Below are 13,046 nucleotides of genomic sequence, written 5' to 3' on the forward strand. Positions count from 1 at the left end.
AATATCAAGGAGAAAAGCTTATGTGCCTCTTCTAACCCACAGAACTGCTACCTGTATGGGTCTCCTAGCATATCGAAAAACTGATTACTACTGGATGTGAATTTTGAGGAGGGGGACCTGGTTATCCTATCAAACCTCTTTAGGTCTTTAATCACAAATTCAGCATTAGAGAACATAGGACATCTCATGTTCTGTAATCACTGAGCACTCACTAGGTGATGGCTTCAGGTACCTTTTTCCCATACATCGAAGAAGTGCCATTGCAAAGAGGTAGAGAAAAGGACGTGAGGGGAAAGTGATGAAACAATTAGTTGACTTCTCCACGTCTCCGTTCTGCTCTCTACTGCTATGCCGGTTCCTTGATGTATGAAATAAAGATACATGAAGAACTCACCTGATGCTCAATCTTTTTCTTTACCTTCAGTGATTTAGTGAACATGGATGTTGCTTCAGTATTGTATTGAGCACCTCCATAGATTAGCATACAGCTTGGGCCTGCTCTGCATATAGCTGCACATGAACTATCTCTCTCCTGATCTGTATGCAGTAGCCATGTGCCAAGTGAGTGTGTCTCTTTTTAAAATCATCCCGTGTTCACTGCTATTTGTAACAAGACATCAGGTCTTTACAACTAAACATAATAAATCACATTATATCATATTTTTCTTTGCACTTGTCAGTTGGAACAATGTCAAAATTGCAAATCATCTGGTAAACACAAATTACTGTATAATTATAAGTGTAGAAGTAGCAGTGATAGGGACATTGCCACTCTTATGAGACACAGGGGGAATAAAAAAACTAGCCCAAATAAAGATTGGTGTTGCCAATACTGGGTAATATAATAGGGTAAGAGTTTTAAAGCCTGATTGAAATAACAGACATGACAGTAATGACTGCATTGGTTGCAATGGCAAGACCTGATCTCTTCCTTTGTACTAGCTTTTATAGATAACCCCATCAAGTATTAATGTGATCGTTGCATGGAAGGATTGGACAATCTCTAAGAAGAAGCAGAGGCAGTCACTTCTGGCCCCCAATAATGATTTATTACTTCTACCTTTAATGCTTCTAGTAAAATAATATAATATGTTGGTTAAAGCTGTAGGAGCATTCCACTAGTATCACATGGCACTGCTCCCTATGGTATACATGGCACTCATTGAGTCAAGTATATATAAAAACCACAGTAGATGCTTAGAAATCACCAGACATCCGGCATTGACTCACAATAAGCTACATTCTTAGACTGCTACTGATTTCTTTTTAGAGATTGAGAGAATAGTTTCATTAGGCATGGAAGCTTTCTGTAATCCTTTAGTAATACCGCATAATGAGTTTATAGGCCGCTGGATAGCAAACAGGTAGCGGCGCTTGAACTGCTCCTGACCTTAAAAATAAAAAATGAAGTGTTAGATAAATAGGGAGGACAAGATCTTCCATAATATCTTATAAAAATCTAGAACCTCTGTATGATCCCCTAAACAAGATAATCCTTGTTTAAACAGGACTGGCAGATAAGGACTTGGATTACAGAGGAATAGACAAACCTAACAAAAGAAGACATTTAATAGGGGACAAGATTCCTGCAGAATAAGAGGTTTAAACAACAGAAAGAAAGATTATACCGGAGAACTGCACATTATAATGTTACTACCAGAAAAACATATTTAAGCCACTGGACTGTTCCAATAGAAAAGTACAAGCTCCATGTACAGTCAGGTGCATAAATAATGGGACATCGACAATTCTAACATGTTTGAAATGAAACAAACAAGATGTGCTTTAACTGTAGACTGTCAGCTTTAATTTGAGGGAATTTATATCCACATCAGGTGAACAGTGTAGGAATTACAACAGTTTGCATATGTGCCTCCCACTTGTTAAGGGACCAAAAGTAATGGGACAGGTGTTCCATGACCAGGTGTGTGTTACTCCCTCATTATCCAAACTAAAATGAGCAGATAACAGGTCCAGAGTTCATTTCAAGTGTGCTATTTACATTTGGAATCTGTTGCTGATAACTCTCAGGATGAGATCCAAAGAGCTGTCTCTATCAGTGAAGCAAGCCATCATTAGGCTGAAAAAACAAAACAAACCCATCAGAGAGATAGCCAAAACATTAGGCGTGGCCAAAACATTAGGCGTGGCCAAAACAACTGTTTGGAACATTCTTAAAAAGAAGAAATGCACCGGTGAGCTCAGCAAAACCAAAAGACCCGAAAACCAAGGAAAACAACTGTGGAGGATGAACAAAGAATTCTCTCTCTGGTGAAGAAAACCCCCTTCACAACAGCTGGCCAGATCAAGAACACTCACCAGGAGGTAGGTGTATGTGTGCAGGGTCAACAATCAAGAGAAGACTTCACCAGAGGGAATACAGAGGGTTCACCACAAGATGGAAACCATTGGGGAGCCTCAAAAACAGGAAAAACGACATCTAAAAAAGCCTTCACAGTTCAGCAACAATATCCTATGGACAGATGAGACCAAGATCAACTTGTACCAGAGTGATGGGAAGAGAAGAGTATGGAGAAGGAAAGGAACATGATCCTAAGCATAACACCTCATCAGTGAATCATGGTGGTGGTAGTGTCATGGGGTGGACATGTATGGCTGCCAATGGAGCCGCTTCTCTTGTATTTATTGATTTGACTGCTGACAAAAGCAGCAGGATGAATTCTGAAATGTTTCGGGCAATATTATCTGCTCATATTCAGCAAAATGCTTCAGAACTCATTGGACGGCGCTTCACAGTGCAGATGGACAATGACCCAAAGCAATCTGCAAATGCAACCAAAGAGTTTTTTAAGGGAAATAAGTGGAATGTTATGCAATGGCCAAGTCAATCACCTGACCTGAATCCGATTGAACATGCATTTCACTTGCTGAAGACAAAACTGAAGGGAAAATGCCCTAAGAACAAGCAGGAACTGAAGAGAGTTGCAGTAGAGGCCTCGCAGAGCATCACCAGGGGTGAAACCCAGCAGTCAGGTGATGTCTATGCGTTCCAGACTTCAGGCTATAATTGACTGCAAAGGATTTGCAACAAAGTGAAAGTTTGATTTATGATTACAGTAGAATCTCCCAATAGTGGACACTAACTGGGAAGAAAATAAGTGTCCCCTATTGCGAAAAAAATGCTTAAAAAAAAATCTTTCTAAATGACAGAATACTGTTCTATACCCACTGCAGTGCAATTGCCTAGGGACCCCATCCCCCAGGGGGCCCCCTGCCGGCTGCTCAGTAGTGGATCAGCAGCCCGCTGCCACTTTAAAACAGTGACCAGCGGCGGGCCCGGACACTTCTCCAGCTTTTTCTATTTTTTCATATTTCCTTGCCTGGCGCGCTCGGCAGGCTCAGGTAATGCTGCGGGTCTTGTGGGCTGTGTTGATAATATGACAAGTGACGTCTCCTGCCGGCTCCTCTGTGCAGCGTCAGGGACGTCACTCCTCATTCCCTGCACGGCTGCAGAAAATGATGAGTGACGTCCCTGACGCCGCGCATAGGAGCCGGCAGGAGACGTCACTCGTCATATTATCCACACAGCCCACAAGACCCGCCGCACTACCTGAGCCTGCCGAGCACGGCCAGGTAAGGAAATATGAAAAAATTGAAAAAGCAGGGGGAGAGGGGGGACCTAATGTTGGGGAACTATACTGCCAACCTAATGTGGGGGAACTACAACCTAATGTGGGGGAACTACAAGCTAATGTGGGGGAGGAACTATACTGCCAACCTAATGTGGGAGAACTACAACCTAATGTGGTAGAACTATACTGCCAACCTAATCTTGGGAAGCTATACTGCCAACCTAATGTGGGGGAACTATACAGCCAACCTAATGTGGGGGAACTAAAGTGGGGATAAAAAGTTTGGGCACCCCAGGTAAAAAAAATGTATTAATGTGCATAAAGAAGCCAAGGAAAGATGGAAAAATCTCCAAAAGGCATCAAATTACAGATTAGACATTCTTATAATATGTCAACAAAAGTTAGATTTTATTTCCATCATTTTCACTTTCAAAATAACAGAAAACAAAAAAAAAATGATGTCTGCAAAAGTTTGGGCACCCTGCAGAGTTAATATCTTGTACTGCCCCCTTTGGCAATTATCACAGCCTGTAAACACTTTTTGTAGCCAGCCAAGAGTCTTTCAATTCTTGTTTGAGGTATCTTTACCCATTCTTCCTTACAAAAGTCTTCCAGTTCTTTGAGATTTCTGGGCAGTCTGTCACGCACTGCTCTTTTAAGGTCTATCCATAGATTTTCAATTATGTTGAGGTCAGGAGATTGTGAAGGACATGGCAAAACCTTCAGTTTACTCCTCTTGATGTAATCCCCTGTGGATTTCAAGGTGTGTTTAGGATCATTATCCATTTGTAGAAGCCATCCTCTCTTTAACTTCAGCTTTTTCCCAGATGGCATCAAGTTTGCAACCAAAATTTGCTGAAATTTTATTGAATCCATTTTTCCTTCTACTCGTGAGATGTTCCCTGTGCTACTGGCTGCAATACCACCCCAAAGCATGATTGATCCACCCCCCCATGCTTAAAGGGGTCGTGCGCTGCCCTGCCTTTCAGAGCTCCGAAAGGTAGGGCAGCGCACAACTCCTTCAATTTTCATGAAATTCTGTTCCCCTTCTTCTCCAAACGTACCTTTGCTCATTCCGGCCAACAAGTTCTATATTAACCTCATCGGTCCACAGAACTTGTTTCCAAAATGCATCAGGCTTGTCTATATGTTCATTTGCAAAGTTCAAATGCTGATTTTTGTGGTGAGGACGTAGAAGTGGTTTTCTTCTGATGACTCTTCCATGAAGACCATATTTGTCAGATGAGTCTGGGCATTTAAAACCTTTGAGATTGACATCACCTGATCTTCCCAGATGATGATTGAGAACAATCCATGACACTGGCAGGTCTCAGCTTTGCAAAGGGGACAGTGCATGCTATAAATTCTGTAGGGTGCCCAATCTTTTGCAGACACCATTTTTTTGTTTTCTGTTATTTTGAAAATGTAAATGATGGAAATAAAATCTAACTTTTGTTGACATATTATAAGAATGTCTAATCTGTAATTTAATGCCTTTTGGAGATTTTTCCATCTTTCCTTGGCTTCTTTATGCACATTAATAAAAAAATTTACCTGGGGTGCCCAAACTTTTTATCCCCACTGTATACTGCCAATCTCATGTGGGGGAACTATACTGCCAACCTCATGTGGGGGAACTATATAAAAATATAAAATTGTACTATTCTGATCCCTATAACTCTTATTTTTCTGTATATGGGTATGTAATGAGGGTCATTTTTTGCGCTTTCATTTGTAGTTTTTATCGGTACCATTTTTGTTTTGATGGGACTTTTCAATTGCTTTTTAGATATTTTTTATGGTATTTGAAGTGACTAAAAATGTGCAAATCTGGTTAGTGCACTATTAAGACTTTTGGGGCCCCTCTTTTGATTTTGCCTAGGGCCATGCTAAGCCTAAAACCGGCCCTGTTCCTGCGCCGTCCCATTCACATCCTTAATGATGTCCTCAATGTTCACCAACCTATCCTCTGTACATAAATTATTGTCCATCTCAGCGTACGAACTAGCGCTGACTTGAGGATCATAGGAACTCAGAAGGCTTTGGAGTTCCTTGTTTTCAACAGGATCTAATGCAGTCTCAGTTCGGTATTTAAAGGATGCACGAAGCCGGGTTTTCGGAAACAATTTGACACAGTTTCTGATTTGATTTCCTCGTCTGACAAAGAAATCTATTAAACTGCATCCAAAACAGTAAGATTTTTGGCAATTTCATCGGCAGGAGTCCCCTTGTCAATGTGTGCAAGGATGTGTTGCAGCACACACTTCCTATATTTCACCTTAAAAATCTGAATGATGCCCTGATCTAATGGTCGACAGGCTAAAGTAGTGTTGGGTGGCAGAAAGCTAATTCTGATGTTGGACAATTCCAATGAAGGATGGGAGGAGGCGTTGTCCATAAATAAAAGAATCTTTCTATTCCTGCATGACAGAACAGGGGGAATGATTAGTTATAAGGAGGGGGGGGGGGGGGGTAATGATGTGGCATGGGGGGGGGGGGGGGAGGATTTGGCACAGGGATGATTTGGCACAGGGATGATGGAATGATTTGGCAGAGGGGGGATGATTTTGCACAAGGGGTGTGCTGGGGCTGCTACAGGGGAGTTCAGCAGGGGCCAGGGCCACCTGAGGAACCAAGCCACTTACTGGGGTATTGGTTGTACCCCCCTGATGGCAGCCCTGTGTACAAGGTAGGGCGGCCTATCGCCTGGTTGTCCCCTATTAAGAGTGTTTTGTCCCCTATTGGGAGTGTTTTGTCCCCTATTGAGTGTGTCCACAACCACTATTGGGAATGTCCCCTATTTAGAGGGCGCAAATACATTAAGTCCTATGGGACTCTGCCAGGGAATTGAAAACTGTCCACTATTGGGAGCTGTCCCCTATTGGGAGGTGTCCACTAAGGGAGATTTCACTATTATTCTATCCCATTACTTTTGGTCCCTTAACAAGTGGGAGGCACATATGCAAACTGTTGAAATTCCTACAACGTTCACCTGATTTGGCTGTAAATACCCTCAAATTAAAGATGACAATCTGCAGTTAAAGCACATCTTGTTCGTTTCATTTCAAATCCATTGTGGTTTATAGAGCCACAAATGTTAGAATTGTGTCGATGTCCCAATATTTATGGACCTGACTGTAGTTTTGTTTATCGACTAATAACTTATTTTTGACAAGTTAAAACCACTGTTTGTCCGCTAAACATCTCCCAGTGTAATAGGAGAGAAATGATGGAAGCAAACTGTTCAGTTGTTCGTATGGACCTGCCGCACTAATGTTGAGCCTTGTTATAGGCTCTGTAAACCAGCTCTAATCTATAAAATCGGTGCCCATTTACAGGGCCCGTCAGCCCATCTAATAAGGTTCTAAGGGATTGCATTGGGCACATAAATAAGTTTGTCATTTTACATTAGTCCTCCTGATATACAGATGTGTTGGCACATGACTGAAGAAAAACATACCGTATCTCCTTAAAGTTAAGGTTCCTATATAAGACTTGTGTTGGCTGAACCTGCCGATTTAGGTTGGACTGGTCAACAATGGCTCATGGATCGTACCCAGAGAGTGGTGGTCAATAATTCGTACTCTGATTGGTCCCCGGTAATTAGTGGTGTACCCCAAGGTTCAGTACTAGGCCCGCTGTTGTTTAATTTATTTATCAATGATATAGAGGATGGTATTAACAGCTCTGTTTCTATCTTTGCAGATGACACCAAGCTTTGTAGCACGGTACAGTCTATAGAGGATGTGCATAAGTTACAAGATGACTTGGATAGACTAAGTGTCTGGGCATCCACTTGGCAAATGAGGTTCAATGTGGATAAATGTAAAGTTATGCATCTGGGTACTAATAACCTGCATGCATCGTATGTCTTAGGGGGGATTAAACTGGCAGAGTCACTGGTAGAGAAGGATCTGGGTGTACTTGTGGATCACAGACTACAGAATAGCATGCAATGTCAGGCTGCTGCTTCCAAAGCCAGCAGGATATTGTCATGTATCAAAAGAGGCATGGACTCAAGGAACAGGGACATAATACTCCCCCTTTATAAAGCATTGGTACGGCCTCACCTGGAATATGCTGTTCAGTTTTGGGCACCTGTCCATAAAAGGGACACTGCGGAGTTGGAAAGGGTGCAGAGACGCGCGACTAAACTAATATGGGGCATGGAACATCTTAGCTATGAGGAGCGATTAAAGGAGTTACAATTGTTTAGTCTTGAGAAGAGACGTTTAAGGGGGGATATGATAAACGTATATAAGTATATTAATGGCCCATACAAAAAATATGGAGAAAAGCTGTTCCAGGTTAAACCCCCCCCCCCCAAAGGACGAGGGGGCACTCCCTTCGTCTGGAGAAGAAAAAGTTTAGTCTCAAGGGGCGACACGCCTTCTTTACCCTGAGAACTGTGAACTTATGGAACAGTCTACCTCAGGAACTGGTCACAGCAGGAAAAATTAACAGCTTTAAAACCGGATTAGATACATTCCTGGAACAAAATAACATTAATGCTTATGAAGAAATATAAAATCCCATCCCTTCCCCAATATCGCGCCACACCCCTACCCCTTAATTCCCTGGTTGAACTTGATGGACATATGTCTTTTTTCGACCGTACTAACTATGTAACTATGTAATAATCTAAAATGCATCACCAAATGATTTTAAGAGAAAGGGATTGGGCATGTTTAAAATCAAATGCCTAATCATTTTGTTCTTGGGGAGATGAGTGGCTGAGAAAGCCGTCTAGCAGCAGGTTTTCCAGCCCCAATTCAGACACAAATGTTTAGCGGAGTTCAGTATTTATGTGTACGAATGGATTGAGGGAAATAGATTTCAATCAAATGATTTTTCAGCCAATGATGGACAGCTTTACTGCACAAACAATGCTGCCCCTCACTGTAGGCATTTATGTCCGTACAAGGGCATTTATAACCTATCATGAAAGCAAAAGTTGTACATTTTCTAAATGTGAATGGCTTGTAACTTACCTGTGTAACTGTATGTGGCCTCTGCTGATGACATTAGACTTTCTGTGCCATCTGGGCTTGCAACTGAACTGTTCTCTGCTGTAAAACAAAAAAAGATACACAGGAGAAAGGGGGTTACTAACGGGGAGTGGGGGGGGTAGTGTAAGAAAAATGCACCAAAATGTGCCTTTAACTAAAGCAAAAACGGACGTACAAGCTTTGCACCAATTATACATTTTTGACTCTTTTCTAGACCCTTTTTAAAAAACTGTCTAGTGAGGTATAAAGAGGTGTGACTAGGTGGAGACGTAAAAATGTGCTATGCTAGATTTATTGAGGGTGCGCGCCATTCTTTTGGCACAAGGTGTTGGAATAAAAAAAGCCAACCAAGAGGTTTTGTAAGAAAAAGAAGCAAAAAATTGTAGCAATATGTGCCAATCTACCACAAAGCATGCACCACCATAATACATTTGGGGCAGATTCTGTCTATTATTTAGTTTTCTGCTGTCTAAATTGAAATAATCTTCCCTATTTTAAAACAAAGCATATCATTTAACTGAAATTACTTTAAGTGAAATGATCTTTGGTGAACACTTGGGTTTTTTAATAGAAGTAATTTACAAATCTTTTTAACTTTCTGGAATACCCCTTTAATTTAGAAGGAAGGCAGAGGGGGCCTGGGTGCATTTATGAAGAGTAATAATATTACAAGTATTACAGTATTACCTCATGGGGTTTTTTGTTTCTTTTTTGCCTTCCTCTGGATCAACACTGTAGGCAATTGGGTTGAACTTGATTGATTCTTTTCTACCTTTGTCACACAATTTGTAAATCTACACGGGACCTAACCTGGCTTACAAAACTGCTACAGATTTTGGGTAAAAAGTCGCAGAGGAGGAACCATACAAAGTAGTGAAGTGTAAATTCCAAAAATATTTACTAGCACCGGATTTATCACATACAATGTGACCATTTCATAAATTTGGCAAACGTACACATTACCACCACACAATTTAAAGGTGTAGAAAAATGATTTACCTACACCACCCTTGATAAATCCCCCCTATGTAACTACCGTATATATATCAATCATGTAAATATAACTATCATGTAACTATATATATATATATATATATATATATATCATAAAAAAATAGCTTTTTCTTGCTCCCCAGATTCCACTTCTGTCCCCTCTCATCCTTAGTATACAATCGAGACAAGCATAGGGCAGAAGTAGGGGGCCATGGAGTGAGAAACGGTAATATATTTTCTGCTCCTTGGACAACCTCTTAAAAGGAGTACTGTGGTGCAGTAAAACGTATCCCCCATCTAAAGTGTTTGGGTATCTTCAGCTCTCCCATAGAGATATGTGCGGGGTGCCGTGCAGGAGATCGAGCGGGGGTTCCAGTGTTCGGACCCCCCCCCCCACGATTTGACACGTGCAAACAATTCTGCCGTGTGAACAGAGCAGCAGAATCCCATTGAAATCAATGGAACCCTGCGGCTGCGGAATATTCATGCAGAATTTCGCACTGACATTCTGCCCTGTGAACATACCTTAAATAGGCAATTGCTTTCATTAGAGCATGCTGGGAGCTGTAGTTTTGCAACAGCTGGAGGAACCCTGTTTGGGAAGCACTGGACTGAGGTGAGGGAGGGGGAGGAGGGGGAGTGGTTATCACAGTGAGTACCCGCCCCCCTGCTTCTGGTTGAGAAAATTAAGGTATTTCAGAAATAAAGCTAATTCTGAGAGAAATGTAGGTCATAGACACAAAGTACATGGACATGATCAGGATGAGATACTGAGCAACATATTACAGTTTTGGTTTTTTTGAGTGATCTGACGGGTACGCTTTAACTCTACTATGCCAAGACAAAAGAGTTCACTCCCGAGCAGCCAACCCACTTTTCCCCCACTGCATTTAAAATTTCCTTAGGGCACTCCACCTAAAGTACACCGTTTCTCCAATAAAAGGTTTGCATTAAGGACATTAAATTTGCTCCATTATCCTGCAGGGGACTCATCTGCAGCCAATATCTTTGTTATAGCCATTTCTTCTATACTAGTTTTACTTTTTACTATCTTTCCCACCTCTTCGTTTCAGACCCTACAGAATCCAGAGGGTTCTATAAACCCAGTGGATCAGAAACAGTTGTGGTTTACGGGTTACCAGCGAGTTTCCTGCTGTGGGCTTGAGGTCGCACATCAACTCTATTAAGTTTCCCAACAGCTGTGTCAATCAATCTTAAAGGGGTACTCAGCCCCTGGCATCTTATCCCCTATCCAAAGGATAGGGGATAAGATGTTAGATCGCAGCGGTCCCGCTGCTGGGGACCCCGGGGATCGCCGCTGCGGCACCCCGCCATCATTACTGCGCAAAGCGAGTTTGCTCTGTGCATAATGATGGGCGATACAGGGGCCGGAGCAGCGTGACATCATGGCTCCGCCCCTCATGACATCACGGCACGTCCCCTTAATGCATGTCTATGGCAGGGGGCGTGGCGACCACCACGCCCCCTTCCCATAGACTTGCATTGATGGGGGCGGGCCGTGACGTCACGAGGGGGCGGAGCCATGATGTAACGATGCTCCGGCCCCTGTATTGCCAGTCATTACGTGCAGAGCGATCTCGCTCTGTGCAGTAATGATAGCGGGGTGCTGCAGCAGCGATCCCCGGGGTCCCCAGCAGCGGGACCCCGGCGATCTGACATCTTATCCCCTATCCTTTGGAGAGGGGATAAGATGTCTAGGGGCTGAGTACCCCTTTAAGGAACTACATTAAGGCTGGGTTCATGCATAGTATTTTGGTCAGTATTTTAGCTAAAACTATGAGTTATCTTCTTTAAGAGGAAATGTAACTTGCCGTCAATGATGCAACAAACAAAAATTAGGTTTACTTACCAATGGAGCCATAACCACAACCATCATATCTCGGTTCCATAGAAGACTTGCCTTAAAATAGAGAAATATTAGTGAAAACATAAAGAAGTAATGTACAATACGTACAGAGGGAAGGACACGCTGAAAGACGGTTTATAGGATATAAATGCTGTTTACTGGAACCAAGGAGCAGGGGTAAGGCTGCAGCAAACCACAACAGGCTCTCTGGATTATTACCAACCTTCTAAGAAATGCTGAAAAATGAGTAGGGTACTACATACAGCGCAATGTATAAAAATTAAGATAAGCAGACTATACTGTTCCTACTTACTCTAAGCTAACCAGTTTGGGCAAAAGCAGTAGGAAGGTAACATGGAGAACAGAACCCTGGAACGTTCAAAAGCTGTCCATGAAGGTGGGGGAAAAATGACCCACCTGGCGGTCTAGGAAGGAAGAGAAAAATATAGAGAGAGGTAGAAAAGGATAAAGAGAGAGACTTGTGGGTAGGATGTGTGTAGATTACCTCGGCGTAGCAAACACTATCTTCTGCCTAGGGTCACCTCCTAGTGGCAAGTGTACCATACAAATCAGATATTATCAAGAGCTAAGGAAACTAAGAATACTATGCCAAGCCCATTAATGAAAAGCTTTTACATTTCACATTAAAGGGAATGTATCATCAGAAAAGGACCCATTATTTCAATCAAGGTGTTATGTTAACCCCCTGCGATCAGATATCATCTGTCCGCCCATTGACATAAGATGTCTATGGGCGGAATAACCCCTTAAGGGTACATTCACACGTAAAGGATCCTGCGCAGATTTGATGTGCAGGATTTGTACCTACCGATTAGAAGCTGTGCTCAGTCATTTAGTTTAGACTGAAATCTGCAGCAGAAAATCCTGCGCATCAAATCTGCGTAAGTGTGAACATACCCTAAAAGAGTTTTTTGGTCATGTTTTTTCAGATTTTCCATTTTACTATCTATTTTTTTAAATAACCCTAAATCTTGCCATTTCTACTCTGGCCACTAGGGTTAAAACTGAACTGAGACTTCCCATTCTGTACAGATTATTCCCAGCAATGCCTTTCTTACTTAAATAAAGTTCAGGCAAGATGGCGGCTCACATAATATGTACCGATAATTCTCTCTTTCTTCTTCTTGCTGGTCGAGAGTAGATATTTAGATGAAGATGGAGGGGTCGGGTCGCTGATGTGTTTAATGAATAGGTAGTGTAAAATATGATTTTAATATGTAAAAAAAAAAAAAAAGCCTAATGAAGATTGAATTGTTTACACTTTATTATATTAAGGTTTTCAGATTTTCTAAGAAAAAAAAAGAACAAAAAAAAAAAAAAAGTAATGTACCGATGAAATTAATTTAAATAAAAAGACTAATCAGAAAATAGAAACCGATTAGAAAAAAAGGAACATATATACCGGTAATTTCAGTATGTGTCTCTACTCTAAAAAATCTAGGTGACCTATTTATATTTTCTTGCAGCATTTCTCAGACTGTAGATAAAAATGCAGCATCTGGAAGTACACGACATAACTTTGAAAATGGTGGAAACTTTCAATAGCCTGAAAGAGATCCTAGC

The 13,046-nt window shown here is 41.7% G+C and overlaps 1 protein-coding gene across 4 annotated transcripts in view; it reads right to left on the reverse strand.

Annotated features, from left to right (window-relative positions):
- The window catches only part of SIDT2 (SID1 transmembrane family member 2), a 74,845-nt gene that overhangs the window by 14,434 nt on the left and 47,365 nt on the right, over positions 1-13,046 (reverse strand). For 3 of the 4 annotated variants that reach the window (XM_056542796.1, XM_056542797.1, XM_056542798.1), the window contains 2 exons: positions 11,466-11,516; positions 8,585-8,662 (listed from right to left, as the gene is read on the reverse strand). In XM_056542796.1, coding sequence (XP_056398771.1) covers positions 8,585-8,662; positions 11,466-11,516 — 129 coding nt within the window. Of the gene's footprint in view, positions 1-1,327; positions 1,391-8,584; positions 8,663-11,465; positions 11,517-13,046 lie in introns of all 4 variants that reach the window. The other variant, XM_056542799.1, reaches the window with a different exon arrangement.

The sequence above is a fragment of the Hyla sarda genome, chromosome 10 (genome assembly GCF_029499605.1).
Source record: "Hyla sarda isolate aHylSar1 chromosome 10, aHylSar1.hap1, whole genome shotgun sequence".
Classification (NCBI taxonomy): Eukaryota; Metazoa; Chordata; class Amphibia; order Anura; family Hylidae; genus Hyla; species Hyla sarda.